General features: G+C 44.3%; 1 protein-coding gene across 7 annotated transcripts in view; it reads left to right on the top strand.

Annotated features, from left to right (window-relative positions):
* Window positions 1-8,361, top strand: part of ZBTB44 (zinc finger and BTB domain containing 44) — a 38,353-nt gene extending 29,992 nt beyond the window's left edge. For 5 of the 7 annotated variants that reach the window (XM_041480652.1, XM_041480655.1, XM_041480656.1 and 2 more), the window contains 2 exons: window positions 194-494; window positions 2,541-7,725. In XM_041480652.1, the coding sequence (XP_041336586.1) occupies window positions 194-494; window positions 2,541-2,823 (584 nt within the window). In that variant the 3' untranslated portion in view covers window positions 2,824-7,725. Of the gene's footprint in view, window positions 1-193; window positions 495-2,540; window positions 7,726-8,282 lie in introns of those variants that run through there. The other 2 variants (XM_041480657.1, XM_041480658.1) reach the window with 2 other exon arrangements.
* The last annotated feature ends 9,862 nt before the right edge of the window (window positions 8,362-18,223 follow it).

Genomic DNA, 18,223 nt, shown 5'->3' with positions numbered 1-18,223 from the left:
TAAAAGACTGAGCATCCATCTCTAAGATGAACTGGTCACATAGTATGCACGAGGGGCAGTTCCCAGCGCTGCAGCTTTTTCCTTACGTAGTCCTTTGTTGTATTTTTGTTAAGGTTCAATAAACCTTTTTAAATTTTCAAAGTGAGCAGTTGTTTCTCACAAGGTGAAGGTGTTCGTGCTCTCTCTTCCGCAGGCATTAAACCCTTTCAGTGTGACCGCTGTGGGAAAAAGTTCACCCGAGCTTACTCGCTCAAGATGCATCGCCTGAAGCACGAAGGTAAACGCTGTTTCCGGTGCCAGATATGTAGTGCCACTTTCACTTCCTTCGGGGAATATAAACACCACATGCGGGTTTCCCGGCACATTATCCGCAAGCCTCGGATTTACGAGTGCAAAACATGCGGCGCCATGTTCACCAACTCTGGAAATTTAATCGTTCACCTGAGGAGCTTGAACCATGAAGCGTCAGAGCTAGCAAACTACTTCCAGAGCAGGTGAGGTGCACAGCAAAAACCTAACAGGGAAACTTGCTTTTTTCTTTTTTTTCTTTTTTTTTTTTTCCTTTTTTTTTTTTTTTTTCCTTAGAACATCATTTCCTGCTTTCAGGGCAGCCTGCTGTGCCTCTCATCAGGTTGCCAGCTAATTCCAGTCAGATTGATTCCTGCTCCACTCTCTGTTGTATCTGATGTGTCTTACAGCATGGGAGCTGTATAGGAGGCTACTGAAGAATCCAGTGATATGCAGAGGCTGGTTCTGGGTTACTTAATTTCTCTTTTCAGTCGTACCTATGGCCAGGCCAATGGTGTGAAGCCCCAGTGTTCTGTACTGCAGTATTGGTGATTTGCTATTGATTTGCTTTTCAAAATCTTGTACATAGCCTGTTCACTTTCATAGGGGACAGACTTCCTACTTCATTTTAAGTGCTTGCTTAACACTGTGGAAAGATTGCATGACTCCAGACCTTCTCCTTTCTCATTTTTTAGATAACATTACTAAATGATTAGACTAATAGGTTTGGAAATAGTAAGGGCCACTTGGACATTTTTTATCAGGGCACAAAAGACTTGGCATATCTCACAAATGCACTGCTAAAGACTATTAAAAGAGTTCTGAGGTATCAGATGAGCACTGTGTTCTCTCATTGATATAAATATAATTGTTGGAATTTGAGATAGAAAATACAAAAGTTGGATGAGACAAATTGAAGACAGGAAGGTCTTCCAGCTCTTAAATCTACAGAGAGAGTGCAGCTTGGTGTGTAAGTCATCTGCCTTCAGCAATGCAAGACATATTCTGAATGTTACAGCATCACAATCCCACCCCTCCTGATTTCCAGACATTATTCTTCTTCCCACAAAAAACATTTGAGTATTTTGTTCTATTTGATTACCTCAGGAGTGACGTAGGATGAAAAAGATTGAAAAACAAAGCAAGAAAGCCAGATGCTGTTCTTTCAGCAGAATATTGTTTAAAAGTACAAGTGCTTCATATCTGTGGGCTTACACAGTTCTTGTTCTTGGCTCTTGTGCCAAAACTGGAGCAAACACTCTGCAGGGTGATGCCCTGGTTGTGGTAAGCACTGCATTGTTGTCAGCAAATTAAAGTCACATTAAAGGGTGTGATTTTAGTTGCCTGTAGCCCTTCCTTCAGTCTGATTTGACAAACATGAGGTTTAGCAGAGCTGGCTGTGAGTTTGGGTTGGAGCAGTGAATGCTTCTGTCACTTAAGGATTTCTTTTAACTGAGGCATTGCCAGGTGAACCAAAGCATACAAACGTGCATATATGTGATACATGTATATATTTGTCTCAAGTACAAACTTCATGTCTGGTGCTGAAAACTTGCGAAGAAATTTATTTCCATTATGTCCTCATGCTCTGAAAGTACAACTGGAGCATTTGGTGGCTTTTCTTTGGATCCACTCAGCCCTCAGCTGTTAAGAGTGCATAGCAGAAGCATTGTCCAGAAAGGATTAAAAGAGGAAGGAAATGCAATTCCATACTTTTCTCAGGAGCGTGATACATGTCAGGATCACACCCCCACTGCAGCTGGCAGCTCCCTCTGCCTTCAGCTGCCTCACCTGGTGCCCCTGGTCCCAGCCTGCCCACTCAGAGGGAAGTCCTGCTGCTGCTCTGGGGGATGCTGTACCTCAGACATGGAAAGGGCCACATTTTGCCAGTGCTGAACTCATTTTTGTTGCTATTTTTAAAGCCTGAGTGCTCCCTTTTTTTCAATGAGGTTTTCAGTGCCAAATGTGTTCCAGACATTAACTTTCATTCTCATCAAGGTGATACAATCTCATAATAAGAAGTTGCTGTGTAGGAAATATGGATGTGAAATAGATGCCATTGAATAAATTCTGTGTGTGTGGAAATGAGAACCAGGTTATGGTGCTTAGTGGAGTATGTCAGTGCCATGATCTTGGCCAATGTGAAATGGGTACCTTTGTTCTCTGTCAATGCAGTGTGTAGCTTGTGTGATGGAGCTGATACCATGGTGTGACAAATGACATTTCTCTTCTGTCCTTTGCCCCTCTTCCAGTGACTTCCTAGTACCGGACTACTTAAACCAGGAACAAGAGGAGACCCTCGGGCAGTATGAGCTAGGGGAGCATGGCTTTGAAAGCAACTCTTCTGTCCAAATGCCTGTCATTTCACAGGTGTCGTCAACTCAGAATTGTGAAAGCACTTTCCCCTTGGGGTCTCTGGGTGGGTTGGCAGAGAAGGAAGAAGATGTGCCAGAGCAGCCAAAGACTAACACCACTGCTGAGGCAGCCGCGGGTGACCCTCCCAAACCGGAGCTGTCATCTATTACTATCGAATAATTCATGGTTTGGTTTCATTTTTGTTCTTTGGAAAGTGCCTGTGTTTGGTCCTGTACATTTTAATTTAATTTTTTTAAACGAAAAGTGGGGAGATTTTCCCCTTTTTACTTTGTAAGCTACGCTTTAAACTGAAAACTGCGACAGATGTTACATTATTTTTCATGACTGAATGATCACTTCTGTGAAAATATTTAAGACTGATTGCACAAAAAAAGATCTTGTCAGAACATCATGGAAGCTGTGATATACTTCTAAAGAAGAGCAACTGATTCAGATCACTTTAACTATTCCATCTTCCACAGTTAGAGCAGCTCATTAAGTTTCTCTTGCTTCTGCAGGCCCTCTGGTTAAGGGAAAGAAATCAGAGGAAACCTTTTTCAAATGATAAACAAAAGGATGCATTGGAAACCATGATTGAACAGTTTTGACTAGTTTTGAGTGGATGCTTTAATCTTCTGCATAAAGAAGTGACACTTCCTATATGTGCCTGCTGTTTTTCAAAGCCCTTACTGTGCCCTGTGCTTGGAAATGGTGAGCGGTTTTGAAAGGAACAGTCACACACTTCTTCAAAACACACGATCCCTGTCCAGCCCAGATGAATGCCAGGTATTCCTACTTCTTCTGTTCCAGTCCTTTTAGAAACTGCTTGATCAAATAGCCTAAACAGATCTGCCCAGCTGAGGCTAGGCATGGAAAGTCTAAAGGTGCACCAAGAATTGGGAATGATGGAGAAGTGTTTAGCCATGCAAGCCTGACAAATATCTCCTGACTGTACCTGTCTGTAGATGGGGAACCACAAAGGAAAATTCTTAAACCTTGGCCAGATTATTTGCAGTTCTGATCACTGCCCCCTCACATACACACTGTGTTTTTACTAATCTGAGAGCTAGCTAGAGGGAGTTTACAGATCGGAAAAAATAAGCTCTTTTGTGCATTATTGCACATTTTTTTGTTTATACATATGTATGTATAGCTTCAGAGATTTTTACTAGCCTGTTTTGGATAAAACAAGCAATTTATTCTCTCTAAGGACAACTTTCTAACCAACAGGGGGTTGTTTACAAAAAGCCTATAGAGCAATGATGAATTGTTCCTGTTTCAAAACACTTTAAATCCTTGCCAACTCGGTTTATTAAAGGCCATTACTCCAGCTACACACACAGCTCAAGCAAGCAATAAACTGAAATATTTGCAATTTCATTTTTCCATATTTAGAAAAGGCTACAAATGGAGGGTGTGGGATTTTCAGAGCAGTGAGTCTTGTTTGGTCAAGGCTGTTTGGGCTCAAGTACTGCTTTGAAACCTAAATTAGGAAGTACATTAGGAGATTTGTGATTTTTCTTACAGCTTCTGAAGTTAACTCAGTGTTTGATGCCAAATGCCCACGGCCTACAGACGATGTGCTGAGTGAGTAGGTACTGCTTGATCTCAGTATTCCAAAGGCATGATATACTCCCTTAGTTTTGAGTCTTGTTTTTTGTAAATTGTTGTTTTCTGGCTAGATTTGTTTTATGCAAACATGAGGAGGAAATGAAACCAATAGAGAAAGGTTGCTCCTGAAGAAACAGAAGACACAAAAGTCGTATTATATTGCACATCCATTTGTATTCAGTCAGCCTAGGCAGCTCTGATACTCTCTGAGACTGAGTTCTTTCTATTAATAGCCAGCTTTTGTAAGGAAAAAAGTTTATTGACCTTTGGAAAGTGTTTAAAGGGTTTCAGTGACTTCAACAATTTTTCTCTTTTTAGGTTAAACCCACATATTTTAGTTAAATAGAGCGAAAACAGTTGGGATTTAAGTACTTTCCAAGTTGCTGGAATGAGGTTTCTCCACCAGATCCAAAGGGTGTTTTAGAAACATGCTGCAAAGAAGTTCTGTGCTGCAATTCAGTCTTGATTATATCTACCTTTGTGAGGCTTCTTAAAAGGGCTTGAAGGAGAAATGCTTTTTCTGGGCTGCTGTACTGTGAAATAGCCCAGTGTCTGCTGATGAGCTGAATTTAGAGACCATTTCTCTTCACTTCTGATTTCTCTGAGAAGCCAGTGAGACAAGACAATGCCTTTTGCTGAGCTTTATTCTGACCTAGAGGGCTACAACACTGAGCTCAAATCCAGCATTTTCTCTTTTTCCTGATATGTTACACAGGTAAATGAGAGTCCTTTGTGATTCATGTTCTGAACAATGCTTCACTCAAACCACATTTCCTGACTGCAGAGATGTAATAATCAAAGGTGGTCAGGTATGAGGTGGAGGACATAATCTGATCATTAGAATCTGATCATTTCCATCCCTGAAGTATTTTGCTAAAGAGTTCATTGGTGAGAAGGTACAAATACACCATAGACATACCTGGATATTGGATTTTTAAGACTTAAAATTTTGAGTCAGAAGGCAAATTGCTTTCAGAATACCAAAGAGAAAGGGGAAAGTTACAAAGACTTTATAGCTCTGACCCGTTCTTCCTTGAAAAGAAATAAGGATCATTAACACTGAGGTACAAGGCAAGGCCTGGGGTTCATTATTCATTGCATTGTGTGTTACACATTATCTTTTCAGCCTCCTGATCTCTGGGTAACATCTTAATTTAGTTCTCATTTTTCAATCTGGTTCAACTGGAGGAGAATGGAGTTCTTGGAGGATTTTGTTTGGATGGTTTAGGGTTGGGTTTACTTGTTAATTTTCCTGTCTGTAATTGTTTCTTGTTAGTATCTCTTTTCTGCATAGAAATGAATACAGTTTAAATGCAAACACCATTTTATTTCTCCTCTCTAACTTGTTGGAACTGTTCAGTTCTTTGAAATGCTGGTGTTCTTCACAAGAGAGATGTAAAAACACAGGACATCTTAAAACAATTTATGTTGCTAATGTGCTTGGATTCCAAACAGAGCAAGAGAGATAACTAAAATAGAAAAAACTTGCCTTAAACTACACTTGGGATTAAACCTAAAACATACATTTCTTTCAGAGGGTTTTGAATTCTGGGATGCATTTTCTTATTTCTTCTTAGCTTTTTTTCCCTCCCTCCCTCCCAAAACAATCCATTATTTAGTATGCATTTCTGTGTCTGCTAGACGAGGGTCAGGGTTGATGTGGTTCAGCCCTCCTGCTGCAAGCAGGGTCAGCCCAAGTGGTGTTTCCCACAGCTGGAGTTCAGTTGTCAGGCTCGCAGAGACCGCGGTCAAGTCTCTCATACTGAGAGATCAGTAGACTCGGGTATTGAAAATGGTTCTGGGTTCACATGGATTCTGAGTCTAAAAGATGTGAATTTAAACTTTTTAAAAAAGTAATAGCTGCCAATGCAGTCAAATATATTTTATAAGACTATGATCCCTATATGTCCCCTGCGGGATGAAATTTTATTGTTTTTAAGCTATGGTTTAAGGTTTTTATATGAGGGCTTCAGGCACTTCTTGGTCGCTGGTTCCACCCTGCAGCCCCGGGTGTGGGAGCGCTGAGGTGAGTGCTGGTCTCTCTCAGAGACAAACCAGGAAGCATTTTATATGCAAATCCAGCAGGAGCTTTGTGCACCCTGCAGGGATGAGAGAATTCAGATGGAGGAGCACCTGCTGCTCCTGCATCCATTGCAACTTCCACACCATCAGAATATGGAAAATAGCTGATTTTCATTCAGGCCGCTTACGTTCGAGTTTTGCTCACAAGGTGAAATCCTGTTTTGGAGGGTTCTCATCTCCAACTGTAGACATAATAAATCCCATAGCATCGTGATGGCAGGTAAGAGGGTTCAAGACAGTACCTCACCACATCAGAGGTACCTGGTAAATAGAGTGGGTTCCAAGTATTTGAGGAAATGTACCATAAAAGAAACAAATGTGAATTTTTTTAGTGCAACAGTACTTACTGCTCTGGATTTTCGTTCACTCCGCGTGTGCTAGCGCAGTAACTCCGTGTCCCACAGGTCCCAGCTACAAATCTGGTTGCACTAAAAAACAAAGTAGATCTGGTGCTACCAGCCTGTGTGGCAGCTGTACCTACAGTCTTCCTGAGGGTTGCTGAAGTCCCCAGAAGAGTGATTTTGTTTCACCATTCATTTAGCTGATGCATGCTTTTGATATTCTGACCTGTAACCCTGGCTACACCGAGTCCTTGGACAGCTTCCTTGCTCTGTTCTGCAGTGCCTTCACTCGAGGTGCTGCCCCATGGTGAAACCCCAAAGAGGGAAAAGTGGAAGCTGGAGGAAAAAAAAATGTGAATTAAATTATTGTTGGGCTTCTTTGTGCATTTTAGTAACAGTGAAACCCCCTTAACTGTGCCAGTCTCCAGTCACCAGCCGTATATCCAGTCATCATCTCATCCACAGTACAGCTTCTCTTGTTGATGCTGGCCACAGCTAGATTACTTGGCATGTTTATTGACCTAACAGAATTGGTTTTGGGTTTTGGTTTTGTTTTTTAATGTATACGATGTTTAAATACACTTCACATTTTATATAATACTATCTGGCTATTAGTATTTTTCAGGAACCATAGTTCTTGGTGGCTATATATATTTTTGTGACTTTTTTTGTAAACTAAGTGCCGTTTCAACGTTACAATCATTTTTAGAGTTATTGTAATCAATGTGAATATCATGTTTTTTCAAATCTGTTCTGAGCCTGTAGTGTTTGCTTTGTGATCATACGTGTAATGTATATATTCTGTATAGTTACATTGTATTGAAATACTAGCTTGTTTGATATAAGAAAAGTATGTATTGGGTACCTTTTTGCTAGCCTGGTTGTTTAATCTTTAAAAAAAAAAGTTCCAAAATACAAAAAAAAAAAATCTCCAAACTGGTCCGATTATAGGTCAAAATTAAGGGGGGAGAAAAACTAGTTTTGAGTGTCTTTGGATAGAAATATGAAGCTAAGATTTTTCATTAAAATATTAATGTTTTATGGAGTATATCTTTGCTTTGTGTCGTTATTTAACTCTGCCAGCGTTTGCCTTGCAGTACAACAGAGTAACCTGGACCTTCAGTGAGAAGGTGCAACTCTGTCCCTTGAGCTACCTTCTCTTATAGCTTTGCTTAGAACCAAAAAAGCTGATATGAGGAGAACTCACTGGTGCTGAAGCTGTCACTGGGAGAAAGGTAGTTTAAAACAAAATTAACAATAATAAATGGTTGGAGAAGTTACATGAGTAAAGAGTACTAAGAATAAAGTACACATTTCTGATTCATTTTCCTTTGTATATTAGATTGCCTTCTGTTCATGTTCTCTTTAGACCTCATTCTGCAAAAGTGCTGGGGCCAACTTTCCACGGGTGATGTTGATGGAAAGCCAAGGGGGAGCCTAATCAAATTAGCCAAAGCAGAAGGTGTTTAAAAAGTACAGTAGGCAGTCATTGTAGTGGCAGCTGTGAGCTTCAAAGTAGTCATGAAACAGCTCAGAGTGTGGGACTTAAAATCCATCTCTGCTGTTTCTACAACCCTTGCAATTAAAATCACTTTCCTCCTACAGACCCACCTGTGTGAGTGAGCTGCAATCCTGGCTGATCAACACATAACTTGGGAAAGTGGCAGGTTGGTAAGTGCTTGGCTGAAGAGGCAACTCTGCTCTACCCCAGCTCAATAACAAGCAGGCTGGAGTGATTTATACACCAGCTGCCAAACTGCTCAGTGTCTGACACAGCAGTGAGACACAAAATGGAAAAGCACTCCCTGGTGCAGAGTAGCTGGAGCCACGATGAACATGGGGAGGGCTTGAGAGTTTCCAAATCCTGAGCTCTCCTTTCACTGAGGACCATGCCTAGGGACAGGTGTCTGAACCAAGAGCAAAATGGAAGAGGGAGTTCATCTGCTTAGGGTCTGGAGAGGATGCAGTGTGACACACAGAGGCTTGGGTCTCCCATGAAAGCAAAAATTCTGTTTCTTTGAAACCTGGTCCCATTTGGAGTCTGCAGTAAGTTCTGGCTGACTGCAAAGGCACACACAGCACCCCAGAGCTGGGCAGGCACCCCTGGGTGGGTGGTGAAGGTTAAATTCACACACAGCACCCCAGAGCTGGGCAGGCACCCCTGGGTGGATGGTGGAGCTGTGCATTCACAGCACCCCAGAGCTGGCCAGGGCACTGTGGGTGGATGGCGAGGCCTGGGCTGGTGACTGGAGCAGGTTTTTCCAAAGCATGACCATATGTTCTGTGTTAAACATCTTTTAGGCACCCTTAACAAAGCAAGAGCACACTATTGAAGCTTTTTGTGTGGCTTCCTTAAAGCATTCAGCATTTTATTCCTGACAGTAATGAAGGATTATTTCTTTCGCTTAGAGGAGAGTGTCTGAGCTAAGACCAGACTCAGCAACTGAGAATGTGGCAGAGCAGGGACAAGAGTTCTCCCAGGGCTGATTGCACCATTCCTGCCCAGCTGATATCCCCAGGAAAATGAAGCTGCTGAGAGAAACCTGGCTTGGGTTATGCATAAAGTGCTTTCCACAAGCTGCATCTCCAGAGCAGTGAGGTAACATCACCACTGTGAGACCCTGAGCATGCAGAGCAGGGGAAGTGTGCCCATGGCAGAGCCTTTCTTACAGCCCAGAGTTTGGTGCAGTCCTTGTGGAGTTTGGGGTCTGTTAACAGCTTTTCAGAGCACACAAGCATGCTTGAATAGCAGATTCACTGACAGTAGCCCTGATTTCCTTAGCTGCCTTTCACAAATCCTTGAGAAATAGGCCACAAACACCCAGAGTGAGATCTGTGTGTTTGAAAACCACTCTCAGGGCCTGAGTTAATTGCCTTTGAGCATGAGCTGCCTTTGTCTCAGTCACAAGGTCTCAGGTGAAGATGAAAGAACAACTCACAGGGCATCTATTTGTGTATCTCACTTGAACCTTTACCTCACTGTTGAAGTTTGAACTCTTCTATCCAAATTATGAAATTAGTGAATTAAATGTAACGTGTTGAATGGCTGTGCCCTGACTTTGACACACACCCCTCTCATTTCAAACACCACTGGGTTCCTGTGGGAGTGTCTTTAAGAATGCATGCACTGCATCTGGCTAAACTGCATTCCCAGTCTCCCCTGTGCCTCCCTAGGTGCTTGAAATCTGTGTTCTGCAAAGCTCCCAGCACTCAGAAGGTGACAGTTTTTTCTCACAGAGTGCTGCCTGTTCCCCTGAACAGCAGCAATCCATGTGTCCTCATCCAGAAGGAATTTTGAACAATGACCATGTGAAAACATCAACTGACCAGCTCCTTCCTTGCTGCTTCCCCACAGGAGCAGCTGGTGCTGCTGTCTGCTGGGTAATGCTCGCTCAGACCTCCAGCAAGAGCCTTGCTTTGCTCTGGTTTAGCCCTCACGAGCTTCTCTTGATTTTGGAGTGGGAATGAGAGATGTGGTTTCCTTCCATCCCATGCCCATCTCTAAACAAGCTTCTCCTCCCCAGGGAGGCAGGACTGACAGACAAGATACTGTAAGAAACAGATATATTTTCTGGTCTTAAAAGGTTTTCCTTTGAGGAGGGACTGAGCATTGATGGTGTTTCAGTATATTTTTCTCTTTCATTTTTTCCCCTTGCAGAATCTGACATTGTCTAGACTTTTTAAAAGAAAAAACAATGTCAGCTACAAACAGATTGCTTTTAAGCATGAAGGAACATAAGTGCAGTAAGTATTGGGTACAATTCACTGATGTCAAAATAAAGTCCTTAATTATTTGTTGCCTTGAAGCATTTCTGTCTGCAGTGCTGAATGGCTTTCAGACTACCTTGGGCTCAAGAGATCTGTGAGTATGGCCCTGACATTTGTGCCTCTAGCAAGACAGAAAATGAGAGGTAAAATGGATCATTTAAAGGCTCTGGGGGCAGGAGAAGCCTCCCTCCCAGGTGAGCACACCCCTGGGTCAAAGGGGATAATCAGGAGTGCTCAGGAGGAGCAAGGACAGCAAGAGGAGTTTGGAGGAGCTGACCCTCAATTCCAGGAGCAGTTCTGTGTGTTTAGGTGACACACAAGGAGAAATGATCCCACGGGGTTTGATACTCCATCATTGCATGGAAACAGCCCACTGGTTTTGGAAGAACAAGGTAAATTACAATTCCAGCCACTGAAGCATTTAAATAGTCTGCCTTGCCAGAAATTTAAATTGCTCCTTAAGAGCAAACCCATTTTGTGAACTTCACTTTTGCCAGTAGCTTCTCTGACTCAGCAGAGTTTATTTTATAGCCTGTGTATTAGTGGGGTGCACAGAACTTTTTGGAGAGTTTCTGTGCATAAACAGACCCTTGCACTGTGCAAAACAAAACTGGGGAGAAAAGACACCAAAGCACAAGACTAATAGACAACAGAGCTTAGAAAACCAAAACATCTCTCCAGGGTAGGACTTCATCTTCCCACAATTTAAACGAGAAAAATAACAAAAACCCTAACAAAACCTTTTATATAACTTCAGTGTTGCAGTGATCAGTTTCAGGGTTGACGTGACAGCAATTACAAACAACAGTTATGCAACTGCCTCGTTGATGGAATTGAAATTAATACAGAGAAAGGAAGGAGCCAGACAAAAAGAAGTGGCTTTGGGTTGAATTGTTATGCTTGAAAGAAATAAAAAATTGCTCAGGTCTGCCTCTTTTGAAAAAGTGAGCACAAGCCCAGGCTGAAATATCTCCTTGAAGAGCAGAGTGAAATGCTCTTAAAAATTCTCTGTGTTAGAGGCAAAATTGTGTTTCTCTTCTAAGGTTTACAGCTTGTGTTTTTTTAATCTATCTAGCAAGTTCAGTATTTTAATTTTGCTCACGTTCTTTTGAGTCTCCTTTTTAAAAAGCATTTAGCAGAGTACCACTGGGTGTTGTGATTGTGGCTGATTCACAGCACCGCAGGAGAAGCCCACGCTCACGTGTGCACCCACATCATCCCCTCCACTCTCCATCTGCACGTTGGAGTGGAGCTGAAGGCAGCATCTGGCAGCAATGAATCCTTAGGGTGAATACTGTTTGAGAGGGCTTGGATTCATGGAAAGAAAACCTGGGAAAATCCTGAGTGTAACTGGAAAATCCTGAGTCAGAGCCCTGCCTGCATTGAGAGGAGCTGTTCCTGGCTCATTCCCTGAGATGTCTCTGGTGAGGCAGGGTGCAATCACTGCTCACACAGCAATGGGTTTGTGCAGACATGAGCCAAACCCCTGGAGTTCATTTGCCATTCAGAGGCAGGTGTATCAAACTGCCAGGGTGGGTCTCTTACTGAGAAACACTGCGGATTTTCTGTTTCTCCAGAACTGGTCCAGGGCAAGGTTCCCTGCCCAGGGCAGGGTGTTGGAACCAGATGATCTTAAAGGTCTCTTCCAACCCAAAGCACTCTGTGATTCTGTGAATTTCTCCTGTAGATTCAGGGAATAAAGCACCGAGGGAGACACAGGGAATAGGAATTAAAGCCATTGTTTCTTTGCTCCTTCTCGCCTTTTTCACCCCAAGTAGCAGGAAGCAGAAAAGTCCTGAGCTTTTTGCTTCCAGAGGGAGAGGAGGAGCAGATTTTGGAGGACCCTACACAAGATGGGTTTGCTGCACATCCACTGCCATGTGCTGGTTAGTGTGAGTCACCCTGGGCATTCACTGCCCCCAGAGAACAGGTTCAGCCAGGACAAAAACACTGCAGGATGGAAACCACTGACTATCCATACATGCCAGGAGCTTCTGTGCTGGTTCCTACCAGCCTTGCCACAAGCAGGGGTTGGACATGTGGCTTCATCCCCAGCAGCCTCGTTGCTCAGGAGAAAAGCTGATCTCCAGAAAAGCCTTGGCTGCTGAGTTCCCAAAGGCCACTTGCTCACACCTGGTTTCTGTGTGAGCCAGGAACTGAGCATTGCATGTGGCCTTGGCTGTTGAGTGCATCAAAAATCCAGTTTCTGTTCTCCTGCTGGAAGCCTGAGACTTTTTAAACATTCTGTGCTTAAAGGCACAGACCCACAAGGGAACACTGCATCTGACCTGAGGCTGTGGAGAAGGCTTCCAAAATTTATTGATAGCACTGGGATTACAGATGTGGAGTTGGTTAAAGGGTGTAATGTCACAGGGTGGAAAACTTAGAGTTTGGGGTTTTAAAATATAGAAATAAATATGAAGCAAGATGGAGGTTTTAGGGTGGAGGCAGGTTGTTCTTCTTTACCTTCTTCGTCATGGGTTTGGGTGATGGTTTGTAGTTGGGCAGAAAAGTCTGCATTGTGGGCTTCCAGGGATCAGTTATTGGGTTAAAAGGGAAAATAATCTAGGTGTCAGTTCTTAATTGGATAGTTTATTCTTAAAAGACCTTGTAACAAGAGATTGTTGGCCATTTTGTGTCTTCTAATGAAAAGCTGCCTAACTCATGGTTGTGTTTTACTGATAAGAAATAATAAACACCTGAGTCTGAACATGAACTACTGTCTCAAGTGCCTTCAATCCAGACCCAGAGAAACCAATATTCTCCCTTGCCTTTCCTGCTTTCCTCCTCCTGTCTGTTGCTGTGGGTTCTAAGGGAACAAGGAAAAAGGGAAAACTCGCGTGGCCTCTGACGTCCTCCACTCCAGAAATAAAGCCCTGGGAGGTTAAATCTGATGATTTTCCTGGCCTTCCCCTCTAGAGATATGGCAAGGTTAGAGAAGCTTGATCTATGGTGTGGCTGGGCAGCTGTGATGGGTGCTTTGTCACAGTCCAGAGCAATCAAGCTAACACAAACCAGAGCCCTGCCTGTAGCTTTGTGGAACCCTTTAAAAAGTGATGGATGTTCTGCAGCAGCAGAGAAAGGGGAATCAGTAGGTTAGGTCAAACTGCAGAACACGATAACCAGGGCAATTAATACCACTTAATGGGAAACTGCAAGCTCTTGGCTCCTCAGATATTAGAGTTTATAATCCAGGCCAGATTGCCTTTGAAGTATGGCTCTCGTCAAGGGAGGCTGCAGAGCCTTGCTGCAATAAAACCATTCCATGGAGATGATCCTTGCCGCTGTCTGCCATGTCTCAAGGAGCTTTTGGCCACTGGCTTTGGCCCTCTTTGTCTCAGCACTGTAGGAGCTGGGCAGCTTTGGGGGAGGGAATGGGATCCCTTTCTCTGGAGAGCTGAGCTCGTTTGGAATGGGGCCTTTTCCCCATCAGCTGCTGTTTATGCAAATTCCCTGAATCAGCTGCAGAGCTGTAACCGGGCACGAAGTGGTTTTGTCTTTGTTGCTGGAGATGGTGCCAGAAAGCCTGCAGCCTGAATTCCCATCTCAGAGTGGCTTTGCAGGACCCCTGTTCTGAGAAAGGCTCTCTTTTGTGTGCTGGCCAGCACAGAGCTCTGAGAGGGATGTTGGGAGGGACAAAGGCTGTAACAGCACTGACCAGGGCACATTTTCCTCTCCTGCAGCACCTTGGATGTTCTGATCCCTTAATTAACCTGAGACATTCCATTTTCCAGGTACCTGCTGGTAGCTCAAGTTTCCTGAGCTTTCCTGTCTTCTTGCCTAAAACCAGAGAGGGAGGAATCAAACCTCTGCAGGAAGAGGGAGGATCAAACCAGAGCAGGAGAAGGCAAAGAGAAAGAGGCAATTCCTGCTGAACAAGTGTCACTGGATATAAAAGCCAGCCCCATCCTGTCCTTGCCCTCTAGATCTGTGCAGGGCCATGGGTGTAAGTCTGGGCTTCCTCTTCTTATTGCCTTGTGCTCTTATGGTTTTCTCTGACAGAGTGCAGCCACATCATTCCAGGGTTTCCTGTGTTCTGAAATTGGCACACAAAAGGAGGAACTGAGGTCCTTGTGCCTGTGATATTTTTCATACAACTGCATAAAATTCATTACTGCGTTGATTTTGGTTTCTTTTATCAGGGGTGTCAAGCACAATCACTTTGCTCATTAAAACTAACTTTATTTTTAAATTCCTGAAGGGAGACAGAGGGAAGGAAGAAGTGGAGTTTTAGTTTTCTGAAAGTGTCTTGGAAAGGAAATTAGTGGATTATTGCAATTATCCCCAAAGCAAGAATATAAAACCTGCAAAATTGGAAACTAATTTTCACTGCAACTTTTTTAATTTAGAAAGTGACTTTTATTCAGGTTCATTTTGAAAAGATGGAGGCGGTGGTTTTGTACAAAATACCTCTATGATTTTAAGCAGGAAAATGTCTTTTATTTTTCAACATGATATACCTTGTTCTGAAAGGTACAACCTCTGAAAGGTTTTCTACTTGACTTGGAAGACAAGGCGATTTCAGATCATTAAAATCCATCACAAAGAGAACTCTGGCTTGGCCTTTGGGCAGGCTCAGGAAGGCAGCACTCCCCTACTTGCATTCAAGTCATGTTTGGTAGTTTGGCTTTGGGACAGAGGTGCTTTTGTCACAGTTTTGAGGACTGAAAAACAAATCCTTAATTACCCTTGAGAAAACCAAAAGGATTGCACTGAGAGCCACCAAAAGGTGTGGAAAAGGGCAGGTATTGGCAGCCCTCTTTCAGCTCAGCCATGTGTAGTTCCCCAGCCAATAACCATGGAGCAAAATGCCAATTTATAGAAAACAAATATAACAGCATTAGGCAGGAGAGAGGCTGGACTCAGAAAATTGCATTAGCATATTGGCAGAGTGTGGGTTCCTGGCCTGGAAGAGTGTCCACAACACAACAGTCTGCTTAATCACCCAAGGTCCAGCAGCCCTTAGTGACAAAAAAAGCAGATTTTGCAAAGTAAAACCCAGCCCTGCTCTTACTTCCCCATGCTCAAACAATGCAGTTCCATCTCTGCATAACCTTGTGGTGAATGAACCTTAAGTCTCTAAAGCCAAGTCTGAATTTAGCTTGTGGTTTTTTATCTCCAGAGGTGTTTCATTAGCTCAATTACAAGTGACATGTTCCACTATGTGCTGCCGACTGAAAAAACTCAGCCAACCTAAATCCCTCTCCAAATAGAATCCAATTAACCTCTTACTCCCCCTTCCTTTAATCCCCTGTGCCTCATGACTCATTCACAGCCACACCTTTTAAAGAAGACCAAAGTGAGCTCCCTGAGATCGCTATGGACTGAAGGGCTGAGGTGTTTCCTTGGGGTTTTGGGCTGGATGTGCAGTGATGATCCCAAAAGTCAGAGCCTGTGTGTTTTGTGCTGGTGTCCAGAGTCACTTCCCTGCTGCACAAGCACAGGCAGGTGACCCTGTGTGACACAGAGAGAATCCCAGAATGGTTTTGGTGAAAGGGACCTTAAAGCTCCCCCAGTTCCACCCCTGCCATGGCAGGGACACCTCCCACTGTCCCAGGTTCTTCCAAGCCCTGTCCAACCTGGTTTTGGACACTGCCATGCATTCAGGGGCAGCCCCAGCTTCTCTGGGCACCCTGTGCCAGGGCTTGAGCACCCTCACAGGGAAGAATTTCTTCCATATATCTAACCTAAATCTACTCTGTCAGTTTGAAGACATTCTCCCTTGTCCTGTCACCCCAGGCACTTGTGAAAAGTCTCTCCCTATCTTTCTTGTCAGCCCCATTAGGCACTGAAAGGCCACAGTTGGGTCAAACTGAAGCTGCTCTTCTCCAGTCTCCCCAGTTTCCTCAGCCTTTCCTCCCAGCACAGCTGCTCCATCCCTCTGCTCATCCTGCTGCCTCCTCTGGACTGGCTCCAGCAGCTCCAGCTCCTTGCTGTGCTGGGCCCCCTGAGCTGGAGGCAGCTCTGCAGGTGGGGGTCTCACCTGAGCAGGGCAGGATTGTAGGAATGTGCCCCTGTTGATGGAGTGACCAAAGTATCCTTTGTCTCCTTAAAAAGGGAAAAAGCCCAGAAGTTTCTCTCTTCAATTAGGTAAGAAGACACCTCATAGGACCTTGGGGACTTCACCTCAAATTTAAGGATAGCCAATGGGACAAAAGCCAAAAAGTCCCACCTGAGCAATTTACTAGAAAAAGAAGAAAACAAAGGAATTAATCACTTTTGTGGGGTGTTTATCAGGAGCAAGAGCCTCTTGCCCCTGGTTTGGGTTTTCTCTGTAAAGAGCTTTGTTATTTTGCCTTTTATTAAAACCTTTCCATTTCCTACACTACCACAGAAGCCATCCTGCTGATTTTATGCCATCTCAGGCAGCTGAGCTATCTCAGGTATGATACATTTCTCTGAGAGCTCATAACAGCTCGAGGAGATCATTATAGCACAGGATGCCCTCCCTCAGTGGGGTGCAGAGCTCTGTGTACCTGCAGAGCCTGTTCTGGCCCACAGCTCTGCTGGGCTGCTGCTGCTGCTGCTGCTGCTGCTGCTGCTGCCCTGTGCCCTGCGGCTGCTGGCTGGCTGCTGCTGTGGGCACATCGAGGTGCTGGCTGTTGCTCCAGCTGCCAGCTCCAGCTGGGGCTGCCCCAGATCCATGGATGCTGGGTGCTGCTGTGAGCACACCGAGGTGCTGGGTGCTGCTGTGGGCACACCGAGGTGCTGGCTGCTGCTGTGGGCACACCGAGGTGCTGGCTGCTGCTGTGGGCACATTGAATGCTGGCTGCTGCTGTGGGCACATCGAATGCTGGGTGCTGCTGTGAGCACATCAAATGCTGGGTGCTGCTGTGAGCACACCGAGGTGCTGGCTGTTGCTCCAGCTGCCAGCTCCAGCTGTGGCTGCCCCAGATCCATGGATGTCCTGGCAGCAGAGCTGCCCCCCGCTCTCAGGACAGCTGGGTGCTGAAGTCACCAGCGAGGCTCAGAACCTGGAATGGAGGGTTTGGATCAGTGCCTGCTGCACCAGACAAGCCTTGCACAAGGCTGACCTTCTGCCCAGGACCCACCCTGAGCCCTCAGCAGCACGGGCCATGGCAGGGCATCCCATGCTCTGATCGGTGCTGAGGCCCTGAGGCAGCAAGTCTGTCAGCTGGGGCCAGGAGCTGGGCTTTGGAAACCCTGAGTGCTCAATTTGGCCACAGCCTCGCTTTGCAAAACTTTGCAAACATCTCATTTTCTCCTTTTTTTTTTTTTTGCCATTATATCCATGGTCTGTGTCCTGATGAACTTGTACTCCCTGTGAATTAGTGGTAGGATTATTCTGGAATTTCGTCTGCTTGCAGGCTAAAGAAGCTCTTGGTTTGAGAGTGAAGCTGTTGCAGTTGTTGTGTTTGGTTTTGTTAGCAGACAGTTATTTTTTAAAATAGTTTTTGTCTTACACTTTCCTCCAAATATAACTACAACAAATAAGCAGTAAAACTCAGAGTGGCAAAAATGTGCTGTTGAGGAGGAACAGGCCCTTGGGACTGCTCAGAACATGGCACAGCAGAGCCGTGGGGTTACAAACAGAGGAATACAGTAGAAGACATGCAGAAAAACTCCATCTCTTCCAATACTGATGTTTTGTGTGCCTTGTGGACCCTGGATCAGCACAATCCAGCTCTCTGTTTTCCAGCCAAAGCTAGTTTTTGAAGTATTGCTACAAACAGCACCACAACATTTCATATTTGTGCTGGGTTTCACTTTTAATTCTTGTAGCTTTGAACGTCCTGACAAGGATGTTTCAAAAAAAA

The sequence above is a fragment of the Pyrgilauda ruficollis genome, unplaced genomic scaffold (genome assembly GCF_017590135.1).
Source record: "Pyrgilauda ruficollis isolate IOZ18807 unplaced genomic scaffold, ASM1759013v1 scaffold52, whole genome shotgun sequence".
NCBI lineage: Eukaryota > Metazoa > Chordata > Aves > Passeriformes > Passeridae > Pyrgilauda > Pyrgilauda ruficollis.
This window is presented reverse-complemented; position numbering and strand designations above follow the sequence as displayed.